Raw genomic sequence first — 18,842 nt, forward strand, 5'->3', positions numbered from 1 at the left:
GTAAAAGACTGCTTCTCTACAAAGCAAATACAAATATGAAATGTAATTCAGAAAAAAAAGAGTCCATAAAGATGCGATAAAGTTCTTGTATAAAACATAATATAAATGTTCTGCAAAATATATCATGGAAAATAAAATGTTTGGATAATACAACTTAGCTACTAATATATATATATATATATAAATGTGTCTTTATATAATTTCATATGTACATGTTTCAACATACCTACTGTAGTTTTCACTTTAAGTAGGTTTGATGAGGAAAAAAAAAATTGCCTAGAATTTCTTAACTCTTCTTTTCTGATTTTAAACCATTTTCTCTGAACAGACTTCAAAATCAGAAACAAATGTTTATGCCGTGTCCTAATCTTCAGCACAGTAATTTTCATTTATCAGTGACTGTCACTTAAATAAAAAAGAAAAGAAAAATGAAAAATAAAGTATATCTTAAAAAGCAGTAAAGAAATGATATACATGGAATGTGCAAATTTACAAGTATATCTACATGTACAGTATATATAAAATCACACAAATAAAGAGAAAAAAAGTAGTAAAAAAATGAAATCAGCATTTGAATCCCAGTTTACATATGATCCAGAAATGTAAATGAATGGATGGTGTGTGTATCACAGCGGTGGGTGGAAGTTGATGGTGTGATGTCTAAGGCCTTGAGAGGTTTTGTAGCTTTTCCCACAGCGACACTTGAAGGGCTTTCTCACACGGATCTGCGTCCTGTGCCCGTTTTTAGCATGGTACTTAATACCATTCACATTCTGAAACAGAAGTTAGAAGGAAAAGCAGGAATGAGGGAAAGTCTAAAGAACTTTTCATGAATAAAAACACATTTAATATAATCCACTGCAGGTTTTCCATACTTTGACAGGAAGAGACCGTCTAAATTACATATAATGTGACCAACCACAGTTTGTTTTGTTTTATTTGTAAATCATACTAGAGTAATATGTTATCTTAATTATAAAGTGTAAACCAAATTATAAATATGAATTTTTAAATATCTGATACCACAATAATACTTATTTCAAATATATAAATAAATTATTTGAGTTATGAGTGCAGTACCTTGTATCTTTTCTTGCATCCTGGAACAGGGCATGCGAAGGGTTTCTCATCGCCTCCATTCATGCACATGGAGCTAAGGATGGACTCTGAGCTGATGGCACTTTCTGTAGTCCAGGACTCGTCACTGTCAGAGTCTTCATACTCCACCTCCTCCTCATCACACTCACTGCCTGAGTGTGAAAAAGTTAAACTGTTTAATTAATCATTTATTTGCTTCATATATTGGCTGATGAACTAATGAGAACTGAGAAAGCACCCAAATGTGCCCTTTGCTCCAATTATCCTGGGTTTCTTCATTTTTGTTTTTTTGGCCACAGTTCAGTTTTAAAGGATTAGTTCACTTCCAGAATAAAAATGTCCTGATAATTTAGTTATTGGAAGTGAACAAATCCTTTAATATTTCTAAACCAACAGTTGTTTATGCAGCACAGATTCAGTTGAATTCAAGGCAGTCTGCTATTTATGTTTCTAACTCTTGGCATATTTCTCAACACAGAACATACACTGATATAATGACAGGCTTATTTAAATGCTCATTAAAAGACAAGAACAGTATAAAACAAACAGGAAATGGAGCGGCAGGAAGTGTGGACGTCACACAAGCTTGGATTTAAACCAATGGAAACTTTTCAGTACAGACACACACATTCAATTAGTGCAGCTTTAGGTTTAGGGAGGAACTAACTCTCTGACAGCAAATGCAACAAACCATAATTTAGAGGTTAATAAATCAGAACATTTCAGACTTAATTATAACAAATTAAGACATGAGAAATCAGCAGCCGTTAAATTTTCCATGAGTATTACAAACACTCCTAACGAGTTAGAAATATTTCAAATGATTGTTATTCATATATAAATCTAACTTGTGTAATATCACACACAAACTCCATTCACCTGTGGGTGTGCTGCTGCGGAAAGAGGATGAGGGCGTGATGGGAGGGGTGACGGGTGGAGTTAGGCTGCCGTTGCTATGCCGAGGAGGCGTGGCCGTACTGTTACGCGATACACCTCCAGTGACTGATATTGCAATTTTGGGTTGGACCTTCTTCTTCTGAGTTTCTTGCTCTCTGCGTGCTGCTTCAGTCATGAACCTAAAGAAAAAAAACAAACGGCAAACAAAAGGTCATGTTAATAGATTGATGTGCAGGTAATGATGCACCTGAGGACTATTGTTCTTGGAATGCCAGTGATTACACAAAACGGAAAAAGCAACATTTGGAATTGGGTAACTAAAATATGTGTCAAATACAATTGTCATCCTTCTGTACTGACCTCCCAAGTGTATAATTTCCGTGGCACAGTTTTCTTGATGTTATATATATTGTTACAGAAATTTCCCATTGCATTTTAGTTTAAGATTTCTTGCATATATGTATGCATGTATGTGCTTAAGGTTATAATACATTGTATATATAAAAGTGTTTGTATGTGTATATATGATGTATAGAAATACAGTATATACTACAATTCAAAAGTTTAGGGTTGGTAAGATATTTTTATGGTTTTTGAAAGTCTCTTATGCTCACCAAGACTGCATTTCTAATAAATAAATAAATAAATGAAATACAGTAACAGTATTATTTTAACATATTATTACAATTTTAAAAATAAATTTTTATAGATTTTAAAACGGAATTTATTCCTGTGATGGTGTGAAGCAGCCATTACTCCAGTCTTTAGTGTCACATGATCCTGAATTATGCTTAAGGAACATTTCTTATCATTAATAATATTGAAAACAGTTGTGCTGCTTAATATTTTGTAATATAACTCTGATACATTTTTTCAGGATTATTTGATGAATAGAAAGTTCAAAAGAACAGCATTTATTTTTGTAACATTATAAATGTCTTCACTGTCACAATTTTATGCATCCTTGCTGAATAAAATAACTTTTGAATGGTACTGTATTTATTCATATTTTTTCTTAAGCAAATTAGTGTAGACTTAGTATAGACATACCTATTAATGTAGCTCAGAGCAACATATGTGGGCTGCTGCAGCTCCTGCCTCTCCAAAACTCTGGGATCTGTGTCTGAGAGAGGAACAGAGAAAACACAAACACATTAGACTGCAAAACACACAGGAAAAAGCAGACAGTAAAGATGTACACACATAGGTCAAAGCAAAGGCTGTGTATGCTGTATTACATGGGTGCTCACAGACAAAGCAGCAGCTCGAAACATTATTTTGTGCTTACTGTAAGTTTGTCAGACAAGTACCCTTATGCCCTGCAGGACCAACCCAACCACCACACCACCACACGTTTTCCATTCTACTTGTGACAGCAGGCAGCTTCCATTGCCTGAGGCCACCAGGCAATGCTTCAAACGTTCCTCTGCCAACTGTGTGTGTGTGTGTGTGTGTGTGTGTGTGTGTGTGTGTGTCTCCGGTTATAGTCTGAATCTTGGCCTGAGACTGCCCTCATGTGGCAAAGAGTCCCTTATGATCACATTGATCAGTATGTGTCTTATTTGTACACATATGTACATACTTAAAATATGTTAGTTAACAAAGACATTGTTTACCACACTGTACGTGTTCGAGAGAGAGAGAGAGAGTGTGTGTGTGTGTGTGAATTGTAGGATGTTAATTGCTGCTTAGAGCTCATTAAAACATAAATGGTGCACAGAAGACCTCACAAAGAGACAAAAGGCACACTGCTGAGTGTGTGTGTGTGTGTGTGTGTGTGTGAGAGAGAGAGAGAGAGAGAGAGAGAAGCTGGCACATTCTGCATGATTATTTTAGAGTTATCAATGACTGTGGAGAAAGTAGAAAAAGAAAACCAGGGTTTTCTGCATTCAAATGGGTTGCATTGTATGCGTGTGTGCAGTTATATTTGTGTATAACAGGCAGTGTATATAATAGGTCCCATATGTCTAAAATGAGGTATTACTCCAAGCCATTAAAAGCATTCCACCATGTTCGCTTAACCATTATTCTCCTTTAACATGGAGAAACGTCTACACGCTCACTTAATGCTTTGTAGAACTTGCCAGATCTTGCATGCAAATAAAAATCTTTAGCACTGTCACATTTCACACAATCTGTAATAGCATGACTTGAATCCCAAAACACAAATGAATTTTAAAAATAGCACAGAGTAGCAACGTTTCCTTGATGTCTTTTAAGGAAACCAGTCTAGAGTGTTACCTGTGTCTGCTGCCTTAATCTCATCAGAGCACTTTCTGGTGACTGCACTGCACGGATCACCTCATAAAGAGGACACACACCCTCACACAAACACATATGTGTATCTCAGGTGGTCCACTGTGGTGGTCTTCATCAGTGGTTTATTAGCGTTTCCAAAGCATTTTACTTGCTGGTGTGCACTTTCAAGCTTATAAATACTTGACGTTTTAAAGCAACTGTGAAATGAAAAACAAATGAATTCAACTAAATTGTTAAAATAAAATACAACAGGAAATAGTTATCTGTAGACTATCAAAAGTTATATTACTGGTGTTAAAGTAGTTTCAAGCTTAGATTTTACACAAGTTTAAGCTTGTTTTTTTTTTTAACCTGCACACCAGCATTTATGAATTTATTTTGCCATAATTTTTTTATTTAAGATACACAGTCACAAATTCACTTTTAGGGAGTTATCTACAATCAATGAGATCCTTGCAAAACATCACAATTTTATATTTGGTTTGTTGAAAATTAAGAGTTTAGTATGGACGCCTGTTTCCAACATGGAATAAAGAAAGGAAAAAAAGAAACAAGTAATCGTGACTTTTTATCTCACCATTCCGACTTCTTCAAAAGTCAGAATTGCGTGATGTAAACTGGAAATTGCAAGAAAAAAAATTCTGAATTTTGCGTTTATATTTCTTTATATTTTATGCTGACATTCTGATTCAGAATTCAAAGAAACAAAGTCTGAATTGCACTGTACATTCACTCCCCCCACCTACAATCCCTGCCGGTACGAGACTCGAACCCGCAACCTTGGGTTACGAGTCCGACTCTCTAACCATTAGGCCACAACTTCCCCAAAAAGTATAGCAATGCATATTACTAATCAAAACTTAAGTTTTGATATATTTATGGTAGGAAATTTACAAAATATCTTCATGGAAGATGATCTTTACTTAATATCCTAATGATAAAGTCATGTGATAAATTTGTTTAGGGAAAATACTTCAAAATCTTACTTGCAGCCTTGGTTCCCTTTCACTGCATTATGTGAAAAAGAACAGTTCTTTACTATTAATATCTTCTTTTGTGTGCCACAGAAGAAAGTCAGTCATACAGGTCTTAAAGAACATGAGGGTGAGAAAATGACGACAGAATTTTCATTTCTCTAGGGTGAATTATACCTTAAATCTCAGCAAATTAATTATAGTATTATGTGTGTAGGGGGTGAAGTATAATTACGTGTGCCAGGGCCAGAACAGAAAAGGGAGGGCAGAGTTAATGTTTTCCAATTTTATGATTTCCTTTCACCTAGAAAATGGAGGCACACAAGGTCTTTCCACAGGAAAAGTAGCAAGGACATACACAAGCAGGAAGAAACACACACACACACACTTAACATTCAGTACCTCTTAAACTGAATGCCCCAGAGTTAATTTTCACATTTAGCAAAATCATAAATTCCAATAACAGCCGTCATAATTCAGTACAAACAACAACCATCCTTACGGCAACAGGAACTTGAGTTGAAAGCGCCACTTGTCCCAAGCAGTAGCAGTAATATTGCATTTTAATGAGCCATGACCAGTATTAAATCCCTATGAAATCTTCATGTAGGGCTAATAATACTGGGCCCTCTATGAGGACATTAAAGAAATTTCTCCTATAAACATGCCTTTTATTCACGGCCATATCATTAAATCCTCTGCCTATCAAACCTCACTGGGCTATTTACTGCTGTCATACACACTGATTTGGGATCAGGTGGATCTAAATTATACAGAACTGCATGCCTGTAAGAACATTTTGGAGTAGTTGGAAACTTTTTAGAGGGCTCTGAAACCACCAGAAGAGCAAATGTGCCACCCTGTGGTGGAATACAACACAAAAACCATCAGACAGCAATATGTGTGTGTCCCTGTTAGTGTGAGTCTGTGCATAAGTCAGAGGAGCCTGGCATGGAACGGCGATGTAGGAATGCGGGGTTTGTTTTCCAGACGGCTAATTAAAAAGCAGGGGAGTGTTTTAATGCGTTGGAGAGCAGCAGGTCTCCGGATGGAGGGAAGGGGGGGGAGGGGAAGACAGGCTGGAAGGAGGGGATGGAGAGAACTCTAAACGAGGCTGTAATTACACTTCTCAGAGCTCAGCAGGATACAACGCTCCAAACACTGCCGTATGTACACACGAACACACGCAAGCTCAAGGACGAGCACACACATGAAAAGGTAAACAAAAACATAAGCATTCACACACACAAATGCACAAATTATGCACACCAGCACATACAGACAAACACACATTGGGTTTTGGGCAGGACTAGGAAAGCTGGTATAATGGTTTTTCCACTGGATCTCACTAATTGCCTCATAAAAAGGCCTGACGAGTCATTTAATGCAACGCTCTCTCTTACAAACACACACACACACACACACACACATACATACAATTAAAGCATAATGATCTCAACAAAGCTGAACAGAATTAACTTCTATAATTATTATCATTTCTTGATATTAGTTTGTCACATTTCATAAACTATTATTGCAACTATTATTTCAGCTAGATGCCCAAAAAATGCATTGTATAAGTTCAGAAAATTATTAAGAACAACATGTGAATGGAATATTCACCATAATATCACTCAGCAAATCAACAACAGCCTAAAGGGGAGCAACAGTGAGGAATAGAAGATTATGAATATTCCCTTATGAATATATTTTTCATTAACAACTAATAGCAACAAAACCTCAAAGCTATAAATGAGAACTGTATTATTAGCTATACTAGACAATTTTGGCCTCAAAAGAATAAAACTTGAACATTTACAAACGCCTTTCCATACTTTTTGGTTTAAATCTAAAATCATCTAGCACTTCCCTTACCAACTGCTAGAGCAAACAGATATTGTGTAACAAGCCTGACATCTTCTGGTCACTGAAACAAACTCGCCCAAGTTTCAAGTATCTAGTACTCCGAATGCCTTACAGTTTTAGATTTAAGTTTAAATTAATAAAATGGCAACATTTAATTGCCCAAATCGTATGCTAGGTTAGCGAGAGATCAACAACAACAACAACAAACGTCTGTAGACAGTTCCACATAGCGCTGTTGTATTGTTTAGATATAATAGGCTTAGTGCACATGAAAAAGCGGTGTATGCTAACGGTGACCATCAAAACCGTTCGGACTGATATTTTGTTACTTCAGTGTTTTACTAAACCCCTTTTTGATCTTTCACTAAAGTTTAATTTAGTTTCATTGTTGCCATGGTTACGCTGACAGTTGCTGGGACAGAAAAGACCTGCAGTGACTCAATACGCAGACGATAAGAGACGACAACAAACACTGGCCGTAACAGAGTACCTCGGCTTTCAGTTGTTTAAAATTATGTAATTTGTTACCTACGACATGCAAATAACATAGACAGGAAATGAAACGGGCATGTCTGAACAAATTTCCACTGCCACAACACTAAACAACAACTTAACGTTACCTAAATACAGGTCCGAATACCCGGAGGACCGACTATCACGGGAGGGTATGACATCATGCAAAATTCCTTTCGGCATAGGCAACTATAAACAGATATATCCAATGAACTTTCCTTTTCGTGTTTGTTTGCATGTAGGCTACCTCTTTTTCCACACTCTCACAGCCTAAGAAGACGCACAGTCGTGCTTTGACTAAGTTCTGATACCTGCCATACCTCATTTTATTCAAATAAATTATATGTCAAAAGATATAGTCTTCTATACAGGGCAACATGACAGCTCTTTCTTGGTACCATTGGATTACATAATGTTAATGTGCACACGCACAGATTTTATGACAGTCTGCAAACGTCTGTCCAGCGCGTCATGTGGTAAAAACACCACAATTTTACCACAAGGAGGCAATGTTACATAAGTTCATGTAACTTTATATTCACTATAGTGTCAAAACCGACTGCCTTGCAACTGTAGCCCACAGATATAAATTGATCAATCTAAAGAACAAGCAGGATAAGGCAGTTTATCTAATTATTTTACATGTCTGCAGTTTATTTGATAACTGAATTAATGAAATTGCATATACACCATTTGCATTCAGATGAAGTAGCTTCACTTTGATTATAAAAAAAAAATAAAATAAAAGAATTGGGGTGCAACACACAAACAACATCATGTGGAAGTCAAATAAGATAAGCAAGCGACAACATTGCAAAAACAGATAGCAAGCATACACTTGGTGTAAAAAAGAAACAGACAGACCATACACCATGATGTCTTAACATCTGAGTTGACGTTGCTTGTTACATTGCAGTAACGCACTATATTCTGGAAGTAAATGTGTAACTGCAATTGTGTAAACCTGACTTTTTGTCAAACATCACTTAAATGACCTTAAGGACAAAAATTTTCTCCCATCTACCTCTCAAACAGCTTTACCTGCATTTAGCATATTAGTGAAGAGTATAATCAAAATGCAAAGATGAAAATGTCTGCAAGCAGACACAACCTCTATATTTAACTTAACAGAGTAATTCACCATGACGACTATGGTACACAGTCAACCCAATACCGGTGTGCAGTAGTGAACACATGATACACACTAACTATAATTGCAACAAAAAAGAGGGTTTCAAATAAGTACTGAATTATTTATGTAATAAATTATTTTTACTTTGTCGCTATGGGCTATAGCTTGAAGACTCTTTAAAAAGAAATGCATTTAATATTAGAATGCACCAATTTAAAAAAATCAGTCCGGTAAAATAAACCAATAATATTTATTTGGTTATGGCTGATAACTTATAAAAGGCACAATAACAATAATCCATACAATTTCATCTAAAAATACTAATAAAACACACTGAAAATAAATGTCTAACATTGATCTGGTTCTGATATTGTGCAAAATGGGTCTAAATGGGGCTTTTACGCCTGAGACAAGACAAAACTAAATACAGCATCTGGGCTTCTGAGATGGCACTTAAGGTCAAAGGTCATTCAAGGCCGTACACTGTATTTTCAAAGAACCTTGTTTTAAATTGGTTTGTAAGCATTTTGCCAATTCCCATCATTAAATTTTTTATCAATTTCTGTCAGTAAAATAATCAACTAATGCCTAAACAATGACCTGCCATTATCAACACTTCATTTGTTACATGTGTGTAAGATTTCCTAAAACAATGAAAGAGAGGAAGAGTTGGAGACAATCATGGGATGTAATTCAGACAGAGTCTGTATCCTGCTCTATATGCCAGCTGTCTAAAAGGTTGTCCCTGTCAGGTTTTAACATTAATCTCCTATCGAAAACTGTGCAGAACAAACTAACTCAAGCATCTTCAGTTTACATTATGAATTTTAACAATCATCTTCATGGCAAACTGCCAAACCAAGCCACTGCATGGGGTCTACACACAATAGGATTATTACTGATTAGTAGTATTAATGATTTGCGTGGAGGGTTAAGGGTGTCTTTCATTGTTGTGCTCATTAAAACAAGAGCTCTGAGGTCAAATCCCTAACTCTAATAGTCAGATCTGTGACTCCCGAGGGAAATCAGGCAAGCTGATCTTTTATAAGGCTACACTGACAAACACACAGACTGGGGTGCAGGTGTGTTTCATTCTGACAGATGCCTTCCATTGTGACAGCTGCAATCACTATGGAGAGAATCTGAGTGAAGCACTGCCATCAGAATAGATATGAGCAGCACAGCAAAACACTGCATATCAGTTATAAACATTCATGCATTTCCATTACAGATCAGCAGTGCGTACAAATATTATATTAAGTACACAAACAATCAGCGTAAGGTCACTGAATGCTGAAACAATTTTTTTAGTTACCCCAGGTGGTTTGCCTTGCATTCATACAAAGACAATACTGTAATGTTTTCATCATCGTGTTATAGCATCTATATTCCTTGTGTTTTCAGAGTTTCAACTTTATTTTCTTCATCAGTAATTAAATTCAGTTTTCAGTTTTAACTTGATTTTCTTCATCGGTAATTAAATTCAAGGTGGTTGAAAAAGTGCAATGAATCACTAAACTTTAACTCTGCACCACTTTAATTAAAGTTTTCCATTTTAGAGGGCTGCAATTTTTACAGTTTAAGAAGTTTTACAGTGCACGCCTCTTAAACCAAAATGCATCATTAATAAATTATTGCGAAAAACGGGTTCTGAAAAACAACAACAGACCCCTCAAAATAAAGTTAATTCTGCTTCATATTGTGATTCCCTAACTTGGGATTAATTTGAAAAAGGAAGTTTGTATGTAAGTCTGTTAAACACCTGAACAGAGATTCATTCCTGCAGACTTGACAAGACGGCTTGAATACACAACACTGGCGTAAACAATGGCTCTCCACAGCAAGCGCTAATTACGGTAGACATGGCAAGCCAATTTTACATTTACACCTTAGTCAGGGACTCAGGGTAGAGCCTAATTTAATTTTTGACAGGAATGAAAACGAGGCTGTGAGGGACAGAAATACAGTGCGTTCAATGGATTGTACTGTAACAACACAGCCTACAGATTGTTCAGCTGACAAAACCTCTTTCTGAAAAAAAAAACTCAGTACGAAACCTCTATAAAACAGCTATAGGAACAAGTTGTGACTTGTGACAATTACATGATCTAAGACCTTTATACTGACTATAATAATAAATAATAATTATTAATTATAATAATAACTTCTTGTTGTTACTAATCATCCAAATAGTCACATCTACTGCTACTGGTAACAAATGGCAAAATATTTGAATTCCATGTAGAGACCTGCGCGGGACGGATTTTTCAGTCCCGCTCCCGCAAGATTCTGTCCCCCGCCCGCCCGCTCCCGCAGAAATATATCTTATCTGGTCCCGCTCCCGCCCACGACATTCATGAAGAGTTGTCCCGCGCCGCACTCTGTTGTGTTGGGTCCCGCGGGTGCAGGTCTCTAATTCCATGTATTCAAATATTCAATATTCATATGCATTTCATTTCAGGGCTCCAGACTAACATTTGAGAGCAGTGGCACCAGCGCCACTAAGTTCTACAGATAGTGGTGCCAGGAGCAGATTTGGTTACACTGGGGGGTTGGTGTGTGGGAGTATTAAAAATAAAGATAATTTAATCATAAAATTACTATTGTTTTGCATTAATAAGTGCAGTTACTAATAATATTACACATTCATTTCTTGTTTATTTCACATTTATACACATTTAACAGTAAAGCACTTGAGTAAAGCTTGAGTTGGGAAGCATAAAAAATGTACTTTAATAACAATAACATGCAAAATCTAATTTTTATATAGAAAATGTATATATTCTACTCTTATTAAATGTACCATTATTCTTCTATAGTATTATACTGAACTGACTGACACCTTCATTGATTATAAAAGGAATGCTCTTTATGTGTGATTCAGTCTCAAATTGAAGAAAAGTTTGTTTTTCAAGGCACTTTGTGAATTTTCTTACTTCATACACAAAAAAGTGCAAACCTCTGGCAAAATTTGATTTATTGATGATTTTATATTTTATAATAGTTATTTTATCATTTCAAAATATAAAGCAAAAAGTAGAAATGAATGACTAATAAGCCAATAAGTGCTCCTCTGCTGCCATCTACTGGTTATAGTGGTAATTTGAAGTCTGTTTTTTAAATTGTACATAAGTGTATTTTGGTCATTTCATTAAAAAAAACATGCAAATTGGATCATTGTGCTAGAAATAGTTGTGTGAAATAGTTGAAAATCATTGAAAAGAGCTTGAATTTCTCTCTCAAAAGGTTGTACAAACTCTGAAATGAATTAATAACATTCGACTATTTCTGCCACAACACCATGGTTATAGTTAGCGTTACTACTTCTGGTTTTCTATGTCAGTGCTGTGCAGAATTCAAATGCTTCTCACTGGATCTCGCAGCGCTGTGCAGTAACAGTGTTGTGAGATCAACACTGGTTCCCGAGTAAACCTGTTCTGAGCTCAGACAAGGTTGCTTGTGCTGCACTCAATTATTGATCCAAGCTGAAAAATGGTCCACGCTGCACAGCTCAAACGAGTAGCACTGTTATGTTACGCTTTTTTTTTGTTTGCCGTTTGATGTTTCTCATTTGAGTTAGACCATGCGGTGGTCGCACCAGTGCGACCGCTCAAAAAATGTAGTTGCACCAGCAGAAGAAATGGTAGCAAAATGCGACCATTTGGTCGCAATCTGGAGCCCTACATTTGTTGCTATACCTTATGAGTTGGACCATGCGGTGGTCGCACCAGTGCGACTGCTCAAAACATTTATTTGCACCGGCAGAAAAAATGGTTGCAGTCTGGAGCCCTACATTTGTTGCTGGTATGTATTCCATGTCTACTAACAACTATTCTACAAGAACACGGTGTTTAATAAATATGTAATAGTGTCTATTCAATTAATACTAGAACCCTGAACATAAATAAGTAACTATGTGCTATTACGTAATGAAAAAAACATTCTCTATTGGAATACGTACTAGTAGTACATTACATTGTAATACCATGAACTATATTATATACTGTAATATAGTGAAACTAAACAATTATGATTATTCATGTTAGTCACTATTGGATAACTTTTATTCATTACCCTAAAACTACTAATGCTGCTAACAACAAAATTAGGTATTAGTTACTTCAAGCAATACATGTTAATATGGCTTGCCACAAGTACATACAGGCCTAGATCTAAACAGAGCAGCGTCTGGTAACCGTGCACGAACCCATGCACCCGTCGCTGAAACCTGCTTATGACTATCTATCGACTCTTTATTAAACCGAGTCAATGCTAATGATAATAAATTTGAAGCCAGTTCGTGCAAGTGAATTAGCGCGTTACTGCATAGAACCCAGCCAAATGCGCGGCGCACAGTTGCGCCTTCTCGCCGCTTGAGAGCGGTTGCTTAACGGGACAGCAGGCCGAAACCGGAGCGCCACTCACCGATGTGGTTATCTTCGATGTGAACGATGAGCTCGCCCAGGGACTCAAAATGCAGCCCGCAACCGCCAAACCGGCAAACGTTGGAGAAGAAGGAGGCAGCCGCGACGCCCGTCATAATGGATGTGTTGGCAGAGGTCCGTGAGCTTGCAGACCGGCGAAGGCAGAGGCTGTGCGGGATGGGGGTGATCAAATAGCCGGCAGCTAGTTGCAGCAGCAGCGGCGGTGGTGATTGCAGCTGGAGCTGTTCAGACGGCTGGCAGCCAATGGGAGGGGGATGGGGGCCAAAGCAGCATGACGGAGGACCAGCAGGAGGAGGAGGAGGAGGAGGGGCTGGCAAAACAAACATGCTGCTGTTCACCTGAGCGGAGAAAGGCGAGGAGTGCTTGACTGAGAAGGGCCACATAAGCAACTGTATTATTGATTATTTCAGTGGATCTTTTGCTACCCTTCCAGCTAGGCTTTAAAAGCATAAGGTTTAGCCTATTGGTCCAACTGCCTGGGAGTGCAGAAACTCTAATCCCAATTAACTTTGTATCTAATAAACTAAAATGATCATTATTTACACATATACTGGCTGTGTGACTCTTTCAAGTGCTCATAAACCAAGCACTTTTGTAAAAAAAAAAATAATAAAAAATAATCATACTATACAATAGTAAAGCATTGGTCTTTTTATTTATTTCTTTTTATTTTTTTATGTGTGTAAATTTAATTTACCGTGGAGTACATTGTTGTAATGACAGATTAAAAAATGTAAAATATGCAATTAAATAATTAATATTTTAATTTAACTGTAAAAGACCATCAAAAATAAACCCGTTCATTGTTTAATGGTAAGTTCCCTTAATGGTGAAAAACTGTAACTGCTATGACCCAATTAGTATTTACCACAGCTTGTGGAAAAGTTTATTGTGATGCATTTTGATTAATCATGTGTCTTTCTCCTTTCTCTTGTTATTATGATGGTCATCAGTAAAGGTAGGCTATAGAACTGATTTTACTGGCAGCATGGACTTGATAATTTAACACATAAAAATGCAAAAGCAACAGGATTTTCTTTTACAGTGTAGTGATTGTAATTCCTGTATAAGTACATTTATGCCACCTCTGTGCAGCATTAAACGGTGTGTAAATGCATTTTTCATTATATATATGCATGTGTGTGTGTGTGTGTGTGTGTGTGTGTTGAGCTTTCTGTACCACTTTTGCAGCATAAGTCTCAGATCTAATGATTTCAGATCTGTTTCTTATAAATGACCACCATCTCGACTCTTTCAGTACATTCTTTTCAGTTGTAATAAAGAATGTACAATTACAGCAAATATTTGAATCCAACTACACAATAGCGGAATGTCATGTGACTATGTCCAATGTCTGTGTATTAGAATATTAGACCTACTGGAATTTTTTTACTAAAGACATTAAATGTTGACCTCCCACCTCTTTAAAACTTTGACAAGACTGGGAATCTGTCAGGTGTGACACAAGCATCCATGTAAGGGGTTGCGTTCACAAAGAGCAGGAGGAATGTCCCTTTGATTAGCCTGTGACAGTGACCATGTGCTGACCATCACTTGTTAATCAACCGTTAAATCTCCCTGTTATAAATGTTCTCTGCCGTTGGCCTATGCAAATAAGTGAGAGACTAAATTACCAAATATTTTCCATGGCACTGTTTTTAAACAAATAGACTTGCATAAACATTTACTCCTGAAATACAATATTTTCTCTTCAGCTTCATAATTTTGTGCGAATACAGTACATATACGAACAACTCCCAAGACTCAAATTGTACTGAAAAGCTCATAAACCTACAGACAGCTTTTTGGGACATACCATATAATGTTATAATGTAAAGCCAGCCAGATGTTAGTAAATGCAACCATCTGCCTCAAACAAGATAGACCTAAGCAGCCAATGCCAGATGCTAGAAACTGTGAGGAGGTCATGCCAGGTCAAACAACATGACTGAACAATATCAAAGGGTTAAGGACTTATTTAGTTCCAAATGCTTGATTAATCCAATATCACTCATGTGCAATAAATCTTTGAGACTTTTAAAGATCTACCTTGAGACTGAAGTATTACAAAGGATGTGAAAAATTACAGACATGTGACCTGCTACACACATGCACATACTGTATTCATTCACATACAACCAAAAATGTCCAAAAATTTGAGAAAACATCAAAAGAATAACCACATATAGCTCTGATATCAGAGTCAGCATTTAATTTTAGTTTATTATTGTTATCTATAATTAATTGCTGTTTCTCTTTTGTAAATCAATTACATCATGCATCAATGTAAATATAATTTTTTAAGTTGTGTTAATTAGCAAAAATCACCAATTTCATTGTGTATACTTTAAATGGTGAACAAAAGGTGAACTTGACACAGTTCCTTTTTAAGGTGAATTATATCATGGCAGAAACATGGATGATGTCATATGAGACTTGTGGGTGCATGTCCTCTGCTGCGTTGTCTCTGTGTGTGTATGATTCATACTCATAGACGTAGGAGTCAGCTAAGGCTGGAGTTTGATGTGACATCATTACCACTTCCTGTTTTGTGGTGTTGCTGAGGAAACAGCTACTAGCATTCTAAGTTAGAGCAGGCAAATGAATTACACTCTCTCTTTCTCTCCCTCTCACTTGTTCTGCCTTTTTCTTTCACTCTTTCCTTATAGTGCTTACCACAAAAGGACCACACTGTTCTGAACATTAGACACACCCCTTAGTTTTACGATAATCGGAATGTATCCACATTCTGTCATATATGTGAAATCATGACATCTGTTTTCAGTAGTTTAACACAATATGGTTAGACACTACGTTAAACTTTGATAACCTGTCGCAGGTGAATTCATCAAGATATCTATTTTTCTGAGTGTGAAAAGCTTAAAAATCTTGTCTTGGTATGACAGCTGGCGTCATACTTTGTGGCCTTAGATTTTTGTTTATGAAGCATTCCGGCAGCCATTTTGACTATAGCATAAGTCAGAGTCATTTATTCACTAGAATCATTTCCTCAGAAAACACAAACAGTCTTTATCCATTGTCTTGATTCTGCAAGTGAACTGAAATCCAAACACTAACATTATCATCACACCGACCAAAATGTATTTGTATGTTTATTAGGTTCTTAAAAGTGTAGCTGATGCATTTTCAAATATCAAAATTTTAGACTGCCTGAAAATGACAATATGTGTAAATAGTCACATGATAAGAGTTGTTTCATTTTAGTTTACCCTTCTAAAAGTTGACATCTGTGTCAAAGCTCTATAAAACATGTATTCATACAACTAGCCTACCATGTTTTGGATATATAATTATTTTGGAATTATTATTATATAAGATATATTATTGTTTTTTTTAACAGAACCCCAGAGCCCAGTTTTGAATAAATACTCGTCTGATTCACATTACAAAATCTCATTGAAAAGAAAGAAAAGAAAGCATGCAGTTTATATCGTTGACCACCAGAAAAACAAACATATGGCTGGCAACAGTTTGTAATTTAACGTTTTCAACCAAAGGCTAACACGCTTATACATGCCCCTTTACTCTCTTCCCTCTATCATCACACGCCCTTCGCTAATCGGGACCGTCCCGCGCACCGCTCCAGACAGCTGTTGGCGCAGCACGCACCGAGCGAAGCACCTCCCTCTTCTCTTTTTCCCCCCAACGCGCCAATGTCCGCATCATACGCCCGCTACATCCTCCGGTGGGCGGGTGCGCGCGGTCTGAAACCCCTCCTCTTTTTAAAAAGCGGACTGCAATGATTTAGAAGTTCAGGAATCCCACGTGACGTCACCGCGAGGTGATGTAATGCTTCTGTAAATAGATCATATTGTAATCGCGTTTCACTTCAGCGTGCTTCGTCCCAGCGCGAGGAGCGTTGCTAATCTCAGTCTGCGTGCGTTTAGGTAAGTTAGTATTACTATTTTACACTCGCTTGTGAATATCATTTTACACTTAGTTCAAAACACAAACGTAACGCGTGTCTTGCACAGTGTTGTTGGGATTTTTGTTGCTGTTGTTCTTGATTTACTGTCAAGTTGGTATCTGTCAAAGTGCCGGTTTCCATTAAAATGTTGGTAAACTGTTTAACTGTTTGTGACACCACCAAACAATCAGACAAATTGAGTATTAGAATAGAAAATGTTTTGACTCTTTGTAAAATGGATGTTTGTAATTTTTAGTTATGTCACTTGTCAACTACGCGTTTAGGTGAATGGTTGTTTGACAGTTGGCGGTTCAAAGCCTATTTGAATGTAACATTTTTAAATGTTAACTTATATAGCACACGTGCGCGTGATTTGAATGAGTAAGTTAAATATTCGCATTTGCTTTGGTTTTATTATTATTATTATTATTATTATTATTATTATTATTATACACCCTGTATGACATCTGCCGTCACGCATAATCCAAAGTGACTCAGACAACTTTACGATGTTTTTTCTTTCCTAAAATGACACATTATTGCCCCTGGGCAGGATGTTTGGGTTTGTAAAATTCGTGACACCGCGTGAGTCCTCCGGTTTCGCCATTACGTCATTCTGCAGGCCGGTTAGACGATTGGCATTGGCACCGTAGACCCGTCTTGCCAATTCAGACTCTCGCCCCCGCTGAACTAAATGATGTTGTCATGACTAGAGGAATGCTCACGTTATGAGTGACCGGGCAAGTAGGGTCTTTTTATAAGGCGCGACTATGATGTAATACGTATCATATACAGAGAACACGTAGAGAAGAGAACTCAAACAGGGAAATGTGAGCAAAATATAGAGCACTGAGAGGAATTCAAATAGTTCATCCATTTTTAAAACTATGTTTCACTAATTTATAGGTCTTATATATTTAATATATGTTTATAAATATATTTAATATATATTTATATCTGATTTATAGATCGCTGTCATAGATCTGTCTGTCTGTCTGTCTATCTATATCTATCATGTTTTATTTTCATAAAGTCTGTTGTATCTCTATATGGATGGACCGAAAGGTAGATAGACAGCTAGATAGATAGACAGACAGATAGATAGATAGATAGATAGACAGATAGATAGATAGATAGATAGATAGATAGATAGATAGATGATAGATAGAACCAAGAGACTGAAAAATTTAAATAATTCATCCATATTTGGCACTATATTGCGTATAGGTGTTATTTATATCTGTCTGTCTGTCTAATTGTCATGAGCACTTTTTAATGTCATCTCCCTTGTGTGCATGTGTTTGTGTGTGTGTGTGCATGTGTGTGTATATGTATGTTTAGGTTTTTAGATCTCAGTGATGAATGTTGATCAGGACAGGCCATATGTATGCACTGCTCCTGGATGCTCACAGGTAAGTAACAGATGTCCAGTTTGCTGATGTTTGTCATATCATTCAGAGCTACAACTGTGTGTTTTATGTATGCTGTCACAAGTTTTACCCATCAGTTACATTGTTAAATTGAATCACATTTCACAATGAATTACTATTAAAAAATTATGATTCATATTGGAACAACTATGTATCCTTTATGTAATTCAGCATTGTCACGGCCTCCCATGTTTCTTGTTCTTGTAGCGCTTCCAAAGAGAAGATCACCTAATTATTCACAGACACAAACATGAGATGACCCTTACATTCCCTTCTATTAAGTGTGACAGTATGCTTTCA

General features: G+C 36.7%; 1 protein-coding gene and 1 long non-coding RNA gene across 2 annotated transcripts; one reads left to right on the forward strand and one right to left on the reverse strand.

Moving 5' to 3' along the window:
- Positions 1-220: 220 nt before the first annotated feature.
- LOC107688346 (juxtaposed with another zinc finger protein 1-like) lies at positions 221-13,637 on the reverse strand. The gene is made up of 5 exons (XM_016485987.1): positions 13,165-13,637; positions 3,046-3,118; positions 1,978-2,174; positions 1,081-1,250; positions 221-773 (listed from the first exon to the last, which is right to left on the reverse strand). The coding sequence occupies exons 1-5, from the start codon at positions 13,565-13,567 to the stop codon at positions 627-629; spliced, it is 990 nt and encodes a 329-aa protein (XP_016341473.1). The 5' UTR covers positions 13,568-13,637; the 3' UTR covers positions 221-626.
- Positions 13,638-16,859: 3,222 nt separating this feature from the next.
- Positions 16,860-18,842, forward strand: LOC107688349 (uncharacterized). The gene is made up of 3 exons (XR_001634228.1): positions 16,860-17,092; positions 18,454-18,524; positions 18,750-18,842. It is a non-coding gene; the product is annotated as an uncharacterized LOC107688349 (long non-coding RNA).

The sequence above is a fragment of the Sinocyclocheilus anshuiensis genome, unplaced genomic scaffold (genome assembly GCF_001515605.1).
Source record: "Sinocyclocheilus anshuiensis isolate Anshui unplaced genomic scaffold, SAMN03320099.WGS_v1.1 scaffold209, whole genome shotgun sequence".
Classification (NCBI taxonomy): Eukaryota; Metazoa; Chordata; class Actinopteri; order Cypriniformes; family Cyprinidae; genus Sinocyclocheilus; species Sinocyclocheilus anshuiensis.